At 41.9% G+C, this 21,175-nt stretch overlaps 1 protein-coding gene across 1 annotated transcript in view; it reads right to left on the bottom strand.

Annotated features, from left to right (window-relative positions):
* Positions 1–210: 210 nt before the first annotated feature.
* Positions 211–21,175, bottom strand: part of LOC147022870 (neutral amino acid transporter A-like) — a 46,106-nt gene continuing 25,141 nt past the window's right edge. The window contains exons 5-8 of the mRNA XM_085887770.1: positions 19,540–19,773; positions 16,503–16,697; positions 12,695–12,829; positions 211–1,958 (exon numbers count right to left, since the gene is read on the bottom strand). Of these exons, the coding sequence (XP_085743896.1) occupies positions 1,700–1,958; positions 12,695–12,829; positions 16,503–16,697; positions 19,540–19,773 (823 nt within the window). The 3' untranslated portion in view covers positions 211–1,699. The remainder of the gene's footprint in view (positions 1,959–12,694; positions 12,830–16,502; positions 16,698–19,539; positions 19,774–21,175) is intronic.

Raw genomic sequence — 21,175 nt, 5'->3', positions numbered from 1 at the left:
AGAGAGAGAGAGAGAGAGAGAGAGAGAGAGAGAGAGAGAGAGAGAGAGAGAGAGAGAGAGAGAGAGAGAGAGAGAGAGAGAGAGAGAGAGAGAGAGAGAGAGAGAGAGAGAGAGAGAGAGAGAGAGAGAGAGAGAGAGAGAGAGAGAGAGAGAGAGAGAGAGAGAGAGAGAGAGAGAGAGAGAGAGAGAGAGAGAGAGAGAGAGAGAGAGAGAGAGAGAGAGAGAGAGAGAGAGAGAGAGAGAGAGAGAGAGAGAGAGAGAGAGAGAGACTAGTATTATCATCGTGTCAAGTTAGAACTCAATCGGCCGAGACGTCGAGGAGGAGACAGAAAAATAAAAATTGTTGACAGACGGACGGATAGACAGATCTGAGGACATCAAACGGTTATATTAGGTCAGCTAGCTGACCTAAAAAGAAAGTTAAGCATAACTACAATAGAAAATAGTGCGTTTGCGGGAAAATAAATTACTGAAGAAAATTCATATTTTCTTTCAAAGATAAATTAAAGAACTCTCCCTTAACAAGCTGTATTTTCTATTCATCACTCGGTCAAGGAAATGTTGCACACCCAGCATGGGAGGAGCATCAAGCTGAAAAATAAATAACTTTTATCTGGTCAATGTTTCGAGAAATATCATGCTATGAAGGTAACAATATCGCTCCATACTTCCAATGGCTGACTACGGTACTCAGCTCCAGAAAAGACTTGAAGCCCAAAGATGGCAAATCAGGATGAACAATGCTGGAATGTCCTGCAATGAAATTGGGATGTAGCTTCCATCAACTTCTCAGCAGATTGGTTTGAAAACGGACAAACTAATGGGGTGAAACAAAGACAGGCCTCAATATGGATTACCCAGGGAGACCTTTAACAAAGAAAATGCAGCTCTGATCAGGCTTGTCTGACATATTCCTTTTTCCACGAGCAGTGTTGTGGCATGAATGGAATCTGAGGTTATCAACGAGAACTGTGCAGAACCAGCTTTGTGCTGTAAGTTACAAAGCTGAGCCGTTCTCAAACCAGGACAAAAAACAAAACAAAAACAGCCCACTTGATATGGTGCCGAGCACGACAACACTGGAATTTTGCATTGCGGAGGAAGATCCATTGGTCTAATGCGAGCCGATTTCTCCTGCATGCGATCGACACGTTCTTTCTGTCCCCTTAACCCTGCCGAAACCCACCACTTTCCAAGTTTCCAGTTTTTCTTTCCTGAGAGTTTACAGTTGTATCCATCTTGTTCACCTTCTATTTCCTCCTTCTTCCCCACGTACCCTAATCTCTCCAAGTCTCCCTCCATTTTGTTCCTCAACCCTGCCGCTTCTTGTTCCCCCCTCTCTTTCCACTGTTAGGTCCTGATCCATTCAATGCTCTCGCTCTTTTAAGAGCCTCAACATTGCATACAAAAAACAAATGAGACATCCTCACTTTTAAAAATTCAAACCTCCAAATTTCTCAACTCGATCAAGCATGCATACCTCACCTATTGTTTCATTTTTTGATAAACGTTAGTTTCCGAATAATTTTATCAGTTATTGCTGTGATCCAGAACAACGTTGCCAATGCTCAACGTTCTTTCCATGTTTATATAATAATTTAAGAGGATAGATTGTAAACTTGAGCTGCAAACATTTTGGTAAGAAAAATAAAAATAAAAAATTCGAAAAAAAATTGAAAAACTTTTGTGGAGTTGTACTTCAGCATTCCAATAAAGCTTGACCAACATCAAGTGTTCCCTTCAGTTTTTCTTCATGCAGTTCAGTGGCTTTTCCATCGGAAAGAAGTGGTGAACCCTCGAGGTCTGACAGCTGCCTGGGTTTTGCTTGAGCATTCACCTCCTGCAGCTCCTGTTCAGCCGCTGATGCTCGTCGCTTGGCGTCACGCTTGTTCAACACATCGAGGATACCCGCCCCAAATGCATCACCCTCCACATTCACCACTGTGTTTGGTCGGTCTCTGTGGGCCAGCAATGCACCAATCAAACACATGACGCTTGCCAAGGCTTATATTCAAATGTTAAAATGATAAAGGCAATCATTTTGGTTTACTTTCAAAATATTTAATGATTTAATTAAGGTAATGTACTTTTTACATACTCAAAAAATGCAAACATCACACATGGGACTTCAGATACCTTGCACAAAGCGAAGCTCGAGCAAATCGATGAACGCAGAGCATCTTTTAAGGCTGTTTTAACGTTTTAAATTTGCAGCACTTTCACATCCCAAAACTTTAGATGAGAGGTGGGAACATTTTTCTTCTTCAATCTTTTCAAACTAGAAGCTTTTCTTCTGATCATATTTGAGACAAAATAGAGCTGAGGGGTGCATTGTATCACAAAGTGCACCATCGGCTGGATGCAATGTTAAGCTAGTAGAGTGGGGGTCGGGTGGATGTTGAGATCCTTTGGTGTTTTTCAATGAAAGTCATCATCCATACCCCGACCAAATTTCACATTCCTGCCACAACCTGTTGCAGTCGAACATCAGGCCTGGCCAGCTGGATCATGAAAGACTGGCAATTGACAATAATGATCATTAAAATAACAAGGAGCTGATATCTAGGTACCCTACCTTTTGGGTGATGTGAGGAATAGATCTGTGTTCTATGAAAGCTAAATCTTGAACGAATTTTTGAAATATCACGTGTTCAAAAGTACATGGACAGATGATTGGTCATTTTAATGTCCCCCGCCTCTGACATGGTTTGGGGGTCGGGAGCCAAAAACTATCATAATGAGCTACTTTTTCTCTAACTTATCACCAGATAATAGCAGCAACCAAAAACGAGGAGGGACAAAGCTGCGAATGAAAAAAACACGACTGTACGAATATAAAGACTGAGCATATTGTGAAAAATAGGAGCGTAATACACCATTGCAAACACTGTTGTAGCATTTTGAGGACAAAACTCATCATGATGGAAGCAATTACACCAAATCAGAAGATAACAAGGCTTAACCAGTTTTAACTAGACGTGATTATTTTAAACAAAACCTATACATCATATTTGGAGTCGGATAACAGGTGGAATGTTTACCGGAATTGCACCAGAATCGAATGGTGGGAAGTAAATTGGAATGGGATGGAAATGGGGTAGATAGAGAAAGGTGCAAAAAAAAAAAAAAAAAAAAAATGAAAAAATAAGAAGGCAAAACAAGTAGGCCATTGTGCAGCAGGTGGAAAAAAGCAGCTCAAAATCGGTTGTCATTCCATGACTGAGGTGCCACTTGAAGTTTCACATACGAATAGACAAATATATGGCAGACTGGGTAAAAAGTTCTCCATGAGATCTCCGTCCAACACGGCACTGGGGTGACGAAGTTTGCTTCGTTTACTTCGACGAAAAGCCGCTTTTTGGCAATTTGGTCATTTTTAAGGACTCGTATCTCCAACACCATTAATACATGGGCTGTTGTACTCGGTGAACTTGAAGAATGGACAACATACCTTCAAAATTCAAAATAGTAAGGTTGTCCTTGCTTTATTAAAATAATTATCATGACTGAAAAACAGCGATTTTTCGTTAATAATCGCAACCACCCTCGTTTTCGATACATCACAGATTTCAAACTAATCACGGTAGAGAAGTAATTATGCATACATCAAAACAACCCACTGTGAATGTCTGTCAAATGAAGTATCAAGGTCTTGTAATCAATAATGGTTCTGTTGTAGTTATCGCAATCAGGTACTTCAGTAAGGTAAGTAAGGCTGAGAGGAGTGACCATTTGGCATTTTCTGCCTTTTCCATGCACCCATTGCTTCAAGACTACACAAGTCAAACAGTCTAAGCTGCAGTTTCTGAGAGCTATCAGAACAGTGTTTTCAAAGAGGAAGCAACACAAGAATGTCGACCGTCAATTACAGAGGGAACTAGTAGGGCACTCGCAGCGCATACCTCCGCCACATAATGCCTGATCCACGAGAACATATCGTGCCCAATACATTTTTGAAATATCATGCTATGCAGTACTATTGTTGTGGGCCGGGTATTGGCGGCGAGCACGACCGCTAGATGGAGCTGTAGAGTCGGCTCCACCGAACACCCGGAATCTAGATCGTACCTTTCCGATAACTCCGGAGGTACGGGTCCCTTACAGGACCGTGACTCGTCAATAATTCAGCCACGTGGTACAGGGTTATTTGCCAAACTTCAAAATACCTAGAGGCCCATGTGGCGAGCTACCGAGGAATTCACACCCTCAACGGAGCTCGAACGGGACAAGCCGTTACTGTGCTCGACCCGTGCGTAACCCAAGCGGATGATTACCGAGGTTCCGTTGGTCCCAATGCACATCTATGGCAGCAACGGCCTTTTTAATCCCCCAACACGCACCATGCTAAACCAATGAAGGAAAGGACAAGGACAAGCTGAAATATTCAACAAAATGGATATTTATATACAATAGGGGGGAGGGAACACACAAAGAGCAGAGTTAAACCGACTAAGCAAGGCAAGTATGTACAAGGCACTTCAACAATTCTACTTGAAGACGGACCCAAGGACACACACACACACACACACACACACACACACACACACACACACACACACACACACACACACACACACACACACACACACACACACACACACACACATACCCAAAAGAAGAAATGATGGCCGCGGCCTTTACTGATACCCCCAGCTCGGAGGGAAGGTGAGCTGGAGGTAAGGAGAACATGCTAGCTACCTGGCCGCGAGCGTGTGGCTCGACGTCCACACCTTCCCGGGGCTCCAGTCGCCAAAAGCACGGACCAGGGTAGCCGAGCCCAGAGGAGGCGAGACGAGGTGGTCTCCCGGGATGAGATGGTAGACCTCTTGTCGTTCTGCGCCAGACGAGACGCCTCGGATGCGTGCGATGCAGCCAGACGCAGACCAGACCGAAGACGCGCTCGAGCATACGGGACCAATCTCCTCTCTCTCGACCCGACAACCACGATGCCAGCAGACAAGGTCAGGCGATCCGGCAGACCAAAAACCAACTCAACTCCAACCCTTCTGTCGGATCGCACCGAACTATCATTCAGCCCTTCTCCAGAGGGGAGGAGCCGCCTGCCATGGACCCGCTCTCCCTCACTGGGCAGTTTTAGCGCGCAAAATGCGCTTGTCGCCCCCGTGATTAGCCAAAAGGGGCGCCAAGTCCGCTGATTTGACCGGGGGACGTGGAGGCCGCCACGGCGGACCGCCCCTCAAACAGGGAGAGTAACATTGTCCTGCGTGGGCTGCGCTCATTAGCCGACCGACGGCAACCTCGCTCTCATCCCCCGGATTGGGTGAGAGAGACGCCAGGTCCTCTTGAACTCCGCCCACCGCGAGCGTTATGGCGTCAGGATGGAGCGAAGGTGTTGTTGTAGTTGTTGGTGATGTAAAATGTAAAAGAAAACCCTGACTATCAAAATAACTCTGCAGCGCACGAACATTTAATTCCCATTAGACTAGGGACGGGTTCTATCTGAATGCTGAGTGCAGTAAGCTTCCAAATTCGTAACACTATATCGTTTTTGGCCCCATCTCTCAATGGTGGAGAATCACTTAAAAATTATAGGAGTCGGGTCTTCACCAAAATGTAATCAGTTCGTCCTTGTCACACACCGAACCTGTCCACAACTTTTTGAGATATCCTGAACACAGACAGACAGAAAGGGGTGAAAACATAACCTCCTTCACCTTCGGTGGCAGAGGTAAATAATCATGCCTGGAATATTGCAATTTATCCAAAGAATCATTATCTGCCATATTTTTGATGTTTGATGCCAAAAGCTGCAATCCCAGCACCATACATAGTAATTTTGGTTAAAAGGCAGAGGCAGGCACTAAACAAAGTGATCAATTTATTAGATCAGCCTCCTCATCATCATCAACACTTTCATTTTCTGCTTTGAAGAACGCTTTCATTGGTGTTTTTGAGGAATTGTCGCGGTTCTCGTATTTACAAATGTCCGTGCATGACAAATCGAACTTGCGACACGTACACCGACGTGCAGCGCACTTTGCAGGTGCAGTTTACAATTTGCAAGATCACTTCAGGAGCTGGCTGTTGTGTCATCCAGACGATGGTCAATTCATCATTTGTGATTTGCCAGCCATGCCCGACAGGAGACGGAACATTAATAATTATTGAAGACAGAGCATGCCTATGAATGGCTGCCTGATAATTAGCACGCAGTGTATGCTGATGCAGTGCGTCTCTCATTGGTGGCATGCTTTGTTCGCTAGGGGAAGATGCCAAACAAAATACTTCAAATCGAGCATCGTTCACATCATCAGCTGAGACCAGCCCGTATAAAGCGCAGACAAATTTCTCCAAAGTGGCCTCTGTTGTGGAGGCGACTTGGAAGTAATTGCCAAATTGAGAAAATGCCCCAATAAATTCCTCGTTTCGGGATGCGAGAGCGAAAGTCTTCTTCTTGCCCTTTCCATAGAAAGCACGGAAGCCTATTAAACTATGAGACAATCCTTCACCAAGGCCACTTTTAAGGCATTCAATATTGATCACCTGGGCATGATACTTCACTCCAGTAGAAAAGTAGAATGCTGCCTGTATCTGATCACTCAAGGCAGAATCACTGGCATGTTTTGCATGCAAGAGGAGGTGGGTGTCCGCCTCTTCGTGGTCACTCCGGAGCTCATCCACATAGTGCAGAGATGTATGAAACGATTTAGACTGCGACATGAGGCAGTCGTCCATGTCTGTGATGAAAATGCAGTAATCTTTCCCAAGGCCAGGCAAGCCGGTTGTATGCCACATGTTGAAGAGGAATTCAAGAAGAGCTTCTGTTTTCACCTGAGGATAAATATTTCTTCCACCGACTTGGAACTCTTTGGGGGAAGATGTATCAAGATATCTCTTCATCATCCGATTACAAATCAAGGAATTTGAGGAAATGGTGAAGATTCGACGACGGGCAGACTTATCTCAAACTTTGTTTGCCTGAAGGATAGTATGAAACCCACTCCATCACTAGATCAAGTGGAGCCCAGTATAGACATATCTCTAACCAGTCGGATAACATTCCAACCATGAACACTGCAATGAGACCATTCAGCATTCTTAATGGACATGGCCGTGTACCTGTCAGTCACGAAGTCAGCCCCAGAACGATTGAACTTCTTCATGAGCTGCATAATGACAGAGTATTACTTTAGCCAATTTGCTGAATGTGCCAGGAATACTTCTCAAATATTGAATTATAGCCATGCCATCTAAAATTACAGCTGTATCACTCGGGAATAAGACAACAAGAACATCCTCCGCCTTGCTCTCCATTAAATTTAGCAAAACAGATTTGTCCATCTTTGCCATGCTGCCATCTGCACTCGCAAGAGGAAGCGAAACCGAACTGAGAGAATATGATAAAACTTCTCTCACATCTAACTGGTGAGTCTGACTGATAATGAGGAGCCGTGCGAACAGAGTGTGATCAGAACGCAAAACGATCTCTTTGCTTGATTTTACTTGAGATGTTGTTTTCACGTGTGAAGTGAATGTTTTCAGCTTCTGGTTTTTTAGGACAGAGTAAATAGTCTGGGAGCCAAGTGAGATTTTATTGCTCCGAGAGTTCCAAAAAGGTTCGATGTGATTTAGGTGTAAAGGGACCTTAACTAACAGCAAAAAACCACATTCTTAAGTAAATATACTGCGGGATGAGATGGGGGGGTGCCACTCGAATTACCCCCAAAATGCCATTTAATTGTTGTTAAAGTTCCAAGCATAATTCCTTTGCTATTTGGTCGAGGACATCTCACTGAGCCCAAATCCATTACTTAAGAAAAAATATTTTGTGGGAAAAGTAATTTAAGACGCATGCTAATTAGGGCTAATTAGCCATTTAATTACTCTGAATGATCCATCCTTGGAACCAAATGCAAAATGTAGAGTAAATTCCACTGATTTAGAATCACAAACTTAAGAAGAACGAAAATGTGAGAAAGTCCACTTAAGATGAGGTCAGATGTAATTATCATGGATGCTAAGCAAGGGCACTGATTATGAAACTGCAAGTAATATCGAAACATAGGCAAGGACAAGATAAAAAAAAATTATACTCCGTTTATTTGGTACGGTATATACTCCAGAAAATAAAGAGAAAATTCAGGTCTACATCATGAATGCCATCCACCATAATTGCACATTTCTAAGTGTTTTGAAAAGTTTCAACTTGCCAAATCCAACACACGTGACATTTTAAATAATATCCCTATCTTGAAAGGCTGACAAACATGCTATGTTTGCATGGTTGGTTTTGAAAGGAAATTAAGTAGGAGGTACAGTATAACCTCTCTATTAAGGACACCCTTGGGACTGACAAACGCTGTCCTTAATAGTGAGGCGTCCTGATTACAGAGGGAAAATTGAATGGAAATGACCAATTCGGGACTAGATTGGGTGTCCTTAATAGAGAGGTTGTCCTCCTGGCAGAGGTGTCCGTTAAAGGAGGTTCCACTGTAACTATTTTGCATGGATTAAAAATAAAATCCCACAACTGTAATTAGCATACTGCAAATTTCTCGTCCAGGGGTACAAGAAACAGAATGTATCTGGTCAGAAACATTCGAATATCGTTGTCTGCAATACCAAAATAAAGTTTTTAAATCACATATAATAGAGTTTGCAAGAGCCATAACTTTGCTTTGGTTACCAGAGTGAACACTGTCAATTAAAACGCATCCACCAGCATTACTGAGCTCGTCATACTTCTCATAATCACTTTGTCAATAACTGATCATACAGTATTAGATGCAAAAAGTTTCCAACTGATACCGTCATGTTCACAAATATTCTAGAGACTGTGCATTGTTCTAAAATGTAAGAGTGTTTGTGCCAAAGTCTCACAGATCCACAACTGAAACAACAGGTATTCTGGGTAGACATCCTGATGATCCATTATGCAAACAACTGGGGTTTATAGTGCACATTCTTACAATATATTGCTTTCGGAAGTTACTAGTACAAGCAAAAACAGATAGCTTGCCTTATCTATTTTTGGTGCTAATTATCAGTATCACTATCAGATTCCTCATCTGATGACAGAATATCATCTTCATCCGAGGAAGACATTTCCATGTCTGTGTCGCTTTCGTCATTTTCATTTTCCTCATCCTCCAACACCCCTTGATCCCTAGTGATCAAGTGTTAAGGCAAATGGAAATGAATACAGAAATTCTGATCGCTAACACTGAGCTGGGTTTATGGTGTGACACCTGGTGTGATCCTAGCACCCAACACTGGCTCTGACCTGTGATCACACCTGGATCTAGTGTGATCCAGGGATCACACCTAGATTCTGTAAGCAGGTCACAACTGGTGTGATCTTGAGTGTTAGGTGTCAGGATCAGGTGTTAGTGTTGTGGGGGAAAAATTTATATTAATGTATTTTAAATTGTAACAAATGGAGTTTCAGAAATGTAACTTTTATGCTGCAAGTTGAATTGGCTGTCATTTCTGGCCAAAAGACTTTTGCCCTAAATGATAAGAAATGTGTTGTTCTGGAGCAGAGTGACCGAGCTGATAAATGAACCTTTGCTTAGAAATGTACGAAGTGGCTTTTCGTCTAAAGGACACGTCTACAGTCTGGGTGAATATCCCCCAACCTCTCTCTCATGAAAGTATGAAATGCTTTGAAATGTAAAATTGTTTTCAGTGCAAGCACGTGAGGAAGTATAGTATCTCAGTGGCTTGTACTCCTTGGAACTGACCAAGTACCAAGTTAGAATAAAACTCTCTGATGTAATGTAGAAGTGAATTGAATCGGGTTGGTCTAACTGTTAACTAAAGTAAGAATAAATGAAATAGAACCAAATAATATTGCAATCAATGGGGATTCTTAAGTTCATTGTACAAGAGTGAGAAGTGTATGGTGTATAATTAGAAAATAAATTGTTTCACAAGGAAGGACTTGTGTGGACATCAGTTTTATTATTGTCGATAGGGTTTTTTGTAGGATTTTATAATCAAATCGGACAAACGTTAAACTCTGTCTGAAGTCAAATAGGATTCCACAAATCGGCCAGTTAGAATCCTTCAGGAGGACAATGATCACAACAAGGTGGGTTTTAAAAATCCACGTCAGTGTGATCTTAACACTGGCTGTGACCTCACCCACTGTATCAAATGCTGGTCCAACTCGACCATTATCTAGTCTGCAAAGTAAACCAACAAGGCCAAATGCAACTTATTCTGAATTTATCATAAAAAGGAATTGATACCAGGTTACAATTGAACTAATGAGATGATTTCAGCATTGGCATACCATATGCATGCATGTTGAGAAAACTGAAATTGGCATGTCATTGAAGACCTTTTACTAATTACCGGTACTTTACTTGTTTTGAACTTACCTCGCCAAGGGGCTCTGCAGTGTCCTTTTTACCTTAAGATAAAGCAGCCCTCATTTGTGTTGGATAGTAAGCAACACATTGTCAACTATAGGGGGAGCACTCGGTAGAGTGCAAAACCTCCGCCGCCAATACTGCTAGGTCACTCAAGTGAACCTGATATCCTATTCATTCAATTTGACGTCAACAGTGCTCACAGTTATAGTTTGCAACTTTCCCTTTTACTTTTAACTTTTACATACTCAATTCATTCGTCATAATTAGATTCCTTGAGACAGAAATTGATTTTACGTGGGTATATCTACCTGAAGTTCCAAAATCAGCCGCAATTATAATTTTGGCATGTTTTTTTGTTGGAAATCACTTAAAACATGTAGAAATGCAAAAAAAAAAAAAAAACAAAAAAAAAAAAATCGAAATTTTGTTGAAAAAAAAGTTGCAAAATTTTTTTTTTCTCTAACAATTTTTTTTTTGGGGGGGGGGGTGGAAATCACTTAAAACATGTAGAAATGCAAAAAAAAAAATTAAAATATTTTTTCAAAATGGCCGCCATAGCGGCCATATTGGATTTTGGAGCAAGTCCAGAATCCAATGGCATGATCCTTGGACCATACCTAACCCCCCCCCCCCTTGAAGAGCAATTAAATGGTTTATTAGCCCTTATTAGCATGCATCTTAAATGAGCTTTCCCACAAAATATTTTTTCTTAAGTAATGGATTTGGGATCAGTGAGATGTCCTCTACGAAATAGCAAAGGAATTATGCTTGGAGCTTTCACAACAATAAAATGGCATTTTGGGGGTAATTTGAGTGGCGCCCCCTATCTCATCCCGCATTAGATTTACTTAAGAATGTGGTTTTTGTGGTTAGTTAGGGTCACTTTAAACCTCAATCTTCTCAAACCTTTTGGAACTCTCGCAACCATTAAATCTATCGATCGGGAATCAATACATGTTCCAGGATGATTCTTGAGCAAAGCATCACCGACCTTTCACAGCTCACAGACTGACAATCGCTGTGGTCGCGTTGTGAGATATCTGGTATACTCCAGGAAACACATCCCGTGGTATCAGACTTTGGATGCAACACAGTCACTTGCCAATCGGTATAGCAAGATGCTGTCATCCTTTTTGGCTGCGGAAGCCTTTAACAATTGACCTGAAGGATCACAGCAAAATAATGAATAATCGTAATATATTTACTTGGTGAGAGAACAGACAGTAGGTGAGGGCAAAATGGCTTTGGGTTGAGGAGCAAGGAGGGATGAAGCATCATCTATACCTACCTGCAGCGATTGTTTCTGCTCGAATCAGCACATCTCGTTTTGGCCCTCATCGTCAATTTTTTTTGATGAATTCTTTCTTCTTGCACAATATGCATATTCTTGGAAGAATGTACGACTTTGCTGACAGCAAAGGAACTTGATCGAAGTTTCTTCTTGGGAGAAGAGTGATGCTTGAGGGTGGCTAACAGTTGACAGTTCTGAAGCACCTTACTTTGCTCGATTGCAACGTTTCTGGCTACCATGTAGCAGTTTTGCTTTTTTTAAATCAGTGAAACACTGATAACAGGTATCATGATATCCAGCACCACTGGGTATATTAATAAAGTCAATGCCGGCATGATTCCTGTAATGAGACTTGGCTATCTTACCATATTCACCGTCCAACCCCATCCATTTCGACAAATATTCATGGTACTTATCCCACTGAATCTGTGTGAAGGTACAAATATCTTGTTTCTCAACAGATAATATATGCATGACACACAGTTGGGGTGATTTTTTTTTGATGACTTTTTTTTTAGACAATGTTGCAATGCACCCCTTGCATGGAGGAGACCATTGCTGAAAAATATTGTGCTTATTGTGACAATACTGGTTGATTGGCTGGGTGTCAAAAGTACTACACCATGCGACCAACTCCCTGCACCCACGAGCGGCTACACGATAATAAAATAGTGCTGATCATAAAAAAACAATTATTTAGTGTTGTACAAAATTCACGATGCAAACTTTTTATATCGACGAGAAAAATGTTTCTGAAACGTATTCAAGCATAGATAAGTAGTACCCCTCCAATGGAACGAAACCGAACGAAAGCTCAGACTTGCTCATGGCCTCATGTTTCACAAGCATGGAATGGATTGAACATTTTACCACGTCAAGTTAGTAAGTTACCTGTGTGAAGAAATGGGTATGTGTCACCCATCACTACAAGACACACTCAAGTTCAATGTCCTAGGCTATGGGCTTGATCAAAAAATCTAAAAAAAAAATGTAATAAACTGCTTGTTTATATAAAACAGTTCCTCAAAAATCAAACTTGGGAAGGCAGAAATGATGTACTCACATGAGCCAATCCACAGCAAGGATCAGAGAAATGTCCTTTGTTGGGAGGCCTGCAGCCTCAAGAATGACCGCCAAGGTCAGTACAGCACCAGCTGGGATCCCTGCTGCTCCCACACTTGACGCTGTGGCGGTGACCCTGCACAAGGTTGCATAACATGCACTCAAAATCCAGTAACAGCTGAGCTAAAGTCTAAATACAGCACATGCAATTAACAATTGCAGGAATATTATAAGATTGTTGAGTTTTACAATCAAATTCAGTCGTGGTCAGGTCAAACACAGTGATCCCAAGTCATTTCATACATCTTTCACTTGATGTACATTCTATCTCTGACAGTTCCCTGGAGCTCTTGTCAGTTTTAACCCTACACTGTCACCTGGCTATCCCCCACCCCCCATTCGTCCCCCCACCCCACGGTGGGAATAATTTACCCCATAAGGTACATGGACTAAACTTTGTCAAAACAAAGAAGTATGATGGTAGATTACAAAAATAATAAAACTGACCAAATTTATAAAGGCATAACTAATTAATCAACAATTAGTTACATGATTAATTAATACTTAATTATATGTTCATTCACTTTATTTTGTAAAAAGTATTTTCTTAATAAAGCTTGATTTAACAGATCAAATCGTTGAATTATTGTCTTTGTTTACGTATCATTGTATTATCATCTGGTTACACCTCGTAGTCACCACTTTTACCGTTGCTGTCATTTTCTTTGTCTTTGACTTTGTCTTCATAGTCATCCACCTCTTCTGCTATAACAACAAAAAAGTATTTCAGGCCTGAAGAAAGCTTTTTCCACTTTGGGGCAAAAACAAATTTACCCTTATTTGTCAAAATTTTCTTAAAGACATTGCAATTCACTGCCCCCATCTCCTCCGGGCCTGTTTGTTTGTTTTTCTGTCCAATGTAACTTTATGTCCCCAAACACGAGATTCTCTTTCTCGCTGCCAGTAACTTGGTTGAGGCTCATTCCTTGTGTCAAAGCCCCGCTTCTCTTGTTCTCTCATTTCTTTCACACCAAGAGGTTTGATGCTTTTGCTTGACACACTGATCGACAAACTTCATGATATTTCGCTTCCTTTGCTGCAAAATCAATCTCATTTGTCAGTGTAAGTGACTGGTCATCTCCCTTCCAACGTGCATACTTCCTCACATTTTCTTCGAAGTTAGTCGTTTCGACATTCACCAACTGTTGCTCTGTCTCTTTTACCTTCTTCCTTGCACAGCAACAGAAAAGGTACGCTTGAGGAAATATCCCTGTTCCTCGTTTTGGTTTTGGGGTTCCGATATCTGAGCGGGTGATTCTCCGATTTTTAAGCTCATTTGTTTCTTGTATTTGTAGGAGCAGCGTCGACAGCATCCACTGCATCTTGATGTAGTTTTGACAACACGGTGAATTGTTTGTCGCAGCCCATATGGAATCCATGAACTGTGTTGATCTCTTCAAGCGGCAAAAACGTCTGCATACCACAAAGCCTGTTGCTTCTGTGCAATAAGAATCAGTTTGCATTTTTGTAATGTGTTGTTGAAGAGAACGTCACCTTGGTTTACATTGTCAGTTTTTCCATGCACAGGACAGACAGAACCTGAAGAGAAATCAAAAACAGGGGTGTTGGTGTTGCACAGCTTCCTTAAATGAAGACAAATTTTGCTTTTGAGTTTGTAAAAATTTTTACAAAAACTTTACTTCTTTCCTCGTCTCATGAATTAAATAAAGGGACCAGGCCTGTCATTTATAACAACTTAATAAATTATCTAAAAGTACCTCGTGTTTTCTGTTGCTCAGACATTATTTGTGCCCTGGTTTCTGCTGATGAATTATCTGCAATCTCGAAGCACAGAAGTAGTAAAAACACTGTACATGCAGTACAATACGAGGGCCTACTTGAATTTGTGCAACCTGGAATCTCGGTCTTTTTCTCCATTAGTAGAACAGACTTATTATTTTTGTAATCTACCATCATATTTGTTTGTTTTGACAAAGTTTGGTCCATGTATTAGATGGGGGTAAATGCAAGAGGGGGATTTTCTAGGGGGTTTGGGGGTCAACCTATCAGCTGGTAAGGCAGTTGACAACCTTTTTGAGAACGATTTAGGTCACCTAAGTAACTTCAAGGGGTCAAACCTTATGTGGAAAATGGGGTGAAATATTCTGTCATGAGTTCCCAGGCTTATATTCTCATAATAAAGCTTTGTTGAAAATTTGATGACAAAAGCTCAAATGGTAAAAAGTTACAGCCTGGCCAAACAGACAGCCACACACAGACGCACAGAAGTAATTGCAAAACCCCATCTCATGCTGCGTGGGGGACGGGCTAATTACACTTCACAATATAAAATCTGCTATTTTCAGCTAAATGTCACATGACCTTTGCCCCTTTGAATCTCAAATCAAATGAGTTCATATTTGCACAATGATACACTTTTGTACCAAGTTTAAGAATCCCTTCAGTGGTTCGAAAGTTATCGCGGTAACAAGAATTGATCACAGATGGACGGACAAAACTCAAAAACATTAAAAAATAAATAAATAAATAAATAAAACGTCCTCTGACTGTCAAAATCAAATTTGACAGGTCATCATATTGCTGTGCAATGCTGTGCAATGAGCCTGGTGTTGGCGCAATGGTTAGGGCAGCGGCTTGGGATCCAAAAGGTCCTGAGTTCAAGCCCTGTTGGGCCACTGAATTAATACACCAGGGGGTTGACTCAGCCTGTCATCCTTCTGAGGTCGGCGAAATGAGTACCAGTATACTGGGCCGGTGTATACCCCGGTTAGAATAGGTGTACCATATCCCTGTGTCGTAAGAGGCGACCAGGGTTGCGTCAGGAAGGGCATCCAGCGTAAAACATGTGCCAAATCACTATGCGGATCATACAGATGATCTGCTGTGGCGACCCCGAACGGGAGCAGCCGAAAGAGGAAGATCATATTGCTGTGCAATTTCCATGCTCCTGTCATGCGTTAATAAGAATCGTTCAATGATGTTGTTAAAGGTCTCATCGTAAGACAGGAGAAATGTTAAACCTTCAGGCAATTACAAAATGATTAATGAACAAAAATAAAAAAAATAAAAAAATTATACAGGAGGCGGCGCACCTCTGTTGAAAAATGTGACAATCAGACCAAAGAAATTATTGACTAAACATGCAATCATGCTCAAGATGTGAGAAATATCAAACCAATCATGAACCTTTATAAACTGAAATTTTTTTAATCCACTCAAATTGTGTTTTATACTTTACGGTACATTTCTGCATACAAGGATCTAAATTGGGAAAGATTGATGGTAATCAAAGCCAATCAATCAATCGAGTCTTTGAAATTTGATGCACATTTCACTTCAACTACATATATAATATCTGGTTGGTGGTGCAACCCGAGGAATCTGGACTTGACATCAAGTTAAGTAATCGGGTTTACATTAACAAATGCAAGCATGGAAACGGCTATAAAACGATGATGATGATAAACAATGGATTTTATCAACAAAAAGTTGAGTAGAATGTGCAATTATTTCGAGTTGGCCCTTCATCAGAGCAAAAGTCAAAATGAAAATCAACAACAAAAAAAAATTGGTTTGATGAAGGGCTAACAAAAGAAACGATAGCTGCACCTCGTTTCCAATGATGGTTAACATACTGTTATCAACGTTTAGTTGATAAAATTACTTGCTTATCTTGTCTGCCACTGCAGACCAACACCTTCACAGAGATGAGTGTTCTACTGCACATTTATGGTGATCTGTCTAATGTCTATCGTATCTCAATGTTTCTTTACAGCAGAAACCCTTACAGGATGGTAAAGATCTGCCCAAAGGTGAGGGTCACGTCATTGAGGTTTGCGATGAAAACAGCGGCAACTGTCTGGAAAAGGGCTGCACCGTCCATGTTGACAGTTGCTCCGATAGGCAAGATGAAGCGACTGATCGTCTTGTCAACACCGTTCACTTCCTCCACGTGTTTAATCATCAGAGGCAACGTGGCAGAACTGGCAACGAGAAGATCACGATCGATGAATCACAAGACACCACCATGGTCAACACATACCTTGAAGGTCCACAGAATCAGAATTTTTTTTTTTGATGTGCTTACATTGATTTTAAGTAATAAACAAAGAATTGAACTTTGTGTTTAATCCTAATATTTTTGTTTAAGAAACTTCTAAAAACGAAATGTTTAACGTTTTATATGTATCTATCTATGTCCAAGTGACATGTTGTATAATGAAAGAAGATTGTACAAAAAGGGGAAACGTCTGATATAAAATAGGAAATGCCTAATAAAAAAATAAAATTGCACATTTTCTGTGGGTGAGCCACCGCCCGAGGCAGCACACGACAATGCGAGGACAAACGCAGGCGAGTAGGGCATGAACTTTGCTCGAGTTGATCGATATATTCAGTGACAGTGCAAAAACTTTTGCTGTGCATGGCCATGGCTTGGAAATGAAAAACCAAGCTCGCAAAGTGGCTTAAGCACTCAAGCAAGTACTCCAATGAAACGGTTGACAAGGAACGGCTGGCATGGCAAGCGATTGCCGATCAGTCATTATAAGCACCATGCACCTGGAAACACCCAGAATGTCAGGCAATGTGTAAATTTGCCAAATGAACACCTTTTTAGCAGTCGGAACTGCTGCCAAGTTCAATTCTGCAGTTTAAATTTTGAAATGCGGTTCAGCTTTAGAGATTATCGAGCTTATCGCATTTCAGCTGTAATGCTTATAAACGTTACCCATTGCTGTTCTAATCCTGAAGAGGATAGGACAAGGTCAGTGGTCAGTCAGATCAGCTCGAGTGTATCACAGTACGGGCTATTCCAGTCACAACAGATGTCAACTCCAGCCACAGTAAGTGTGATGGGGCACTGGCTGGCAAGCCCATCAGCACCTGTGCACTTTAGGGAAATATAGAATACTGTTGGACCCTGCTCTTTGCAGGGGATGGAAAGTATGAACCTCGGGGTCCAGGAAACCGGGGCATTGTTTTATTTATTTTTAAACATGGTCCAGAACAAATCAGAACACAACATAACAAAGGGAACTGCAGGAGAAAGGAGAAAAACCAACATCATGGCGGATGGAGAAAGTAGACAGCAATGGACAAACAAGGGATGCAGGTAACGATGAGGGGAAAGGGAGAATGCAAAGGGTGGACGATATGGATACATGAGCAAAATTGTGTTCGGCCAGTTTGTGATTTTTGTCAAAGTCTGAGGAGAGAGAAGAGGTTGCTGCCTGTCTGTCAGAAGGATGAGAAATGTCTCGGCAGTGTGTGGAGTCATCAGCAAAGAGAGAGGATTTTCCAGAGAGTCAGTGAGATCATTGATGAAGATTAGGAATAATATGGGGCCTAGAACACTGTCTTGAGGTACTCCAGCATTGACAGGGAGAGGAGATGAAAGGGTTCCGTTGAGAGCTACATGTTGTCAACGACGGTAGAGGAAGTCAGCAATCCAAGAGTGGAGGAAGTCAGCCATGCAAGAGTGGAGTTTGCCTTGGATTCCATAGGAAGATGGTTTGGAGAGCAAGGCGGGATGCCAGACTGTATCAAAAGCTCGAGATATCTCCAGAGAGATGGCCCTGACCTCATGTCTGATATTGAGTGCCTCCATCATTGTTGGGAGAGTAGAAGTAGCATGTCCAAGGTAGAGACACCAGGTCTGAATCTGAATTGATGATCTGAGATAAGATTGTTGGAGAAAATGAATGATTTTATGTCAACTGCAATAATGGATTTCATGACCTTGCTGATGATTGGAAGTACAGTAAGCTAATTGGGCTGCAGATAAGGAGATCCATTTTTGTGCCCTTTTTACATAATGCTGTGATGTTGGCCAATTTCCAATTTCCCAGGTGGATATAGGAGATCAGTCCTGAAGTGTTAAAAAAAAAATACATAATAATAATAATAATAATAATATAAAAAACCCACAAATAAGCAAAGTGCGAATGTACAAGCAGGTCACACTTTGTGACCCAGGAATAGTGGATCCACAAATAGTGGGGTGCAACAGTATAACTTTATGAAGGCAGTCTCCTCCACATTCACATTAAGTAAAAGCATGCAACGTTGAGTCAGGACCCTCATAGGGTGAGGAATGTGTGCCGGGTTCTCTCAGCAGTACTCCCAAGCAGAGCATCGCCAAGGGTTCTTTGGGCCACCTTAGCAAAATGAGGAAATGATCGTGATCCTGAGGACGCTTGTGGCAAGTTTTCCCAGACAGTCTGGAAAGCCAACTCATAGCAGAACATGTGTGGGGGCAATAGTTGCCAGCTCGCCCCACTGAATCCAGGCAAAGGAGACCTGCTCAGCTTCACCAAGCCTAAACCACCATCTTTTTTTTTATCCTCCAAGGCATCTTCGATGCCTTTTCTCCTTCTGTGTGTCCAAGTACTTCTCAAGTGAGTCCATCTTAACGATAGAGCACAAATTAGGCGGGACCAAAATCTTTATAGATGATAAGCACGATTTATTTTAAAATTAGGATATTAATTTGATATTGTTATTTTCTATGCTTCATCTTCTGGTATATATTTATCAATTTTATCAAACTATGTTTGAATTTTAAATTCCGGTGGTGGGATTGATCACTTGTACATGCACGGATAAATTATCAGTGGACACGTGAGAGTCGTGTTCTCGTCATGTGCAAACCAAATTGAGAATCATGACGTTCCCCAAACCATCATTTGGTATGCTCTCACGTAAATTCAAGCCTTCATGCTCAGGCTATCTTGTGGAGTGTTAACTCTGGTGACACAAGGTTTTAATCCGGTAGGGTTGGGTGTGTTACAGGACATACACACCTTCGTAGCACATATCTCATACCTGGAGGCTGTTCCAAATGCTGTTGTGAGTGGCGTGATAATGCCCCTAAGGAATATATATGGGTTCTTCCGAGTGATGAGAAAGTAGATGAGAGGTAGGACCAGGGCACCATGAATCACGTGGCCCAACACACAACACAGGATGTATTTGCCCAGGTTAGCGACCAGAATAACAGGATCTTCCATATCAACAATCTTGCTGGCCACAAGGAACATGACACCTATTGGAGCATACCTGGAAAACAAATGATGCAAAACCATGAAAGACTACAATATCTTCAGACTGTCAATTCTCAAAAAGACAGGAATGAACACTACAAGCAAAATTAAAGCACAAAGACATACTATTAGGTTATTCAGTCATAGATGGGTAAGGCTTATCTTGTCATAATTACTAGTTCTGGTGAACATGAAAATATCACACCTCCATACACTAGCAAAGTACACATCCTTATTGACAGTTTAATTTATACAATTTTATGACGTTTGTGGTGTTTTTAAATTTTATTTAAATTTGGACTTGTAATACCAGTTTCCATCAGGTGACACAATTTGGTACACATTTTGCATCCTTGCTTGTGATCCTGTTGTGTCTAGCAACATAAGGAGCCTCTTGAGAATGGACTCCACTTTAGTCCATCTTTGGCCCAATGACCGGATCACTGTCCAGATGGTTTCAAGCTCCCTGAGCTCCTTTCCCACCATATGCCACTAAATCTCTGCAAATTTTCCAAAACCATCTTCTCTGAGATTGCTCCCTCTGCTCTGTCCTCCAATCCTTGTGTCATTCTCCATCCTGACTTATGACCATTATTTCCCATTAACCCTTCCTTACCTAATCTTATGACTTGTTCATTTCAGATAGATATATATTGTTGTGGTTGACGAAATTCGCAAACCACCATTCAGGTCCCTTAGGTGAGATATCTCGGTAAGTATATGTGTAGTTAGGCCCAAACCCGTTCTTTCGAGGGAATAAATGTCATTCAGTCGGGCTGCGACTCTTCAGGATAGCCGTTTTTCTTTTACTATCTTTATTTTGGACCAGCCGCCATTACTACCACCACCAACCACGTCTCAACAGCCATCACACAACAACCACCAACCACAACACCGCTTCACAACAACAGCCACGACCTTTACCGTCACAACTCGCCACCATCGCATCACCACCATTCTTGCGCCACTTGTGGGCACCGATACTGGACTCGTGCAGGGCGCGCACCGAGCAGCGTGTTCAGAAACATCACAGACTTTCCGAGAAAAACGGATCAAAAACGACTCACGCCCACTTCTGTTCCGTCCTATCGGAGAGCGTGGGGCGATTTGGCCCCGCCTCCAGGGCGTTGGAGTGAGGTCGCTATATGCAAATTCATGGATCAAAAAGCATTCATGCCCACTTTTCCTCGGTCCAATGGGGAGCCAGTTAGAGGTGAAGGGTCGGAGGTAAAGGGTCAAAGGTGGGGGAGCGAGGCCACGGGGGATATAAACGGCCGCGCTCGCCAAACATTTCAGTTTGGAGGGGAGAAGTCAAGAGTTCGAGTTCGCGGTTGGGAGTTGTCGGTGGAGCTGGGAAGAAGTGGTAGTAGTCAGAGTGAAGAGGACGGAGCTGTGGAGAGGTGGCGGCGGCGAAGGCG

The sequence above is a fragment of the Eptatretus burgeri genome, chromosome 7, assembly GCF_056783735.1.
Source record: "Eptatretus burgeri isolate ZD-2024b chromosome 7, Ebu_testis_v1, whole genome shotgun sequence".
Taxonomy (NCBI): Eukaryota; Metazoa; Chordata; class Myxini; order Myxiniformes; family Myxinidae; genus Eptatretus; species Eptatretus burgeri.
This window is presented reverse-complemented; position numbering and strand designations above follow the sequence as displayed.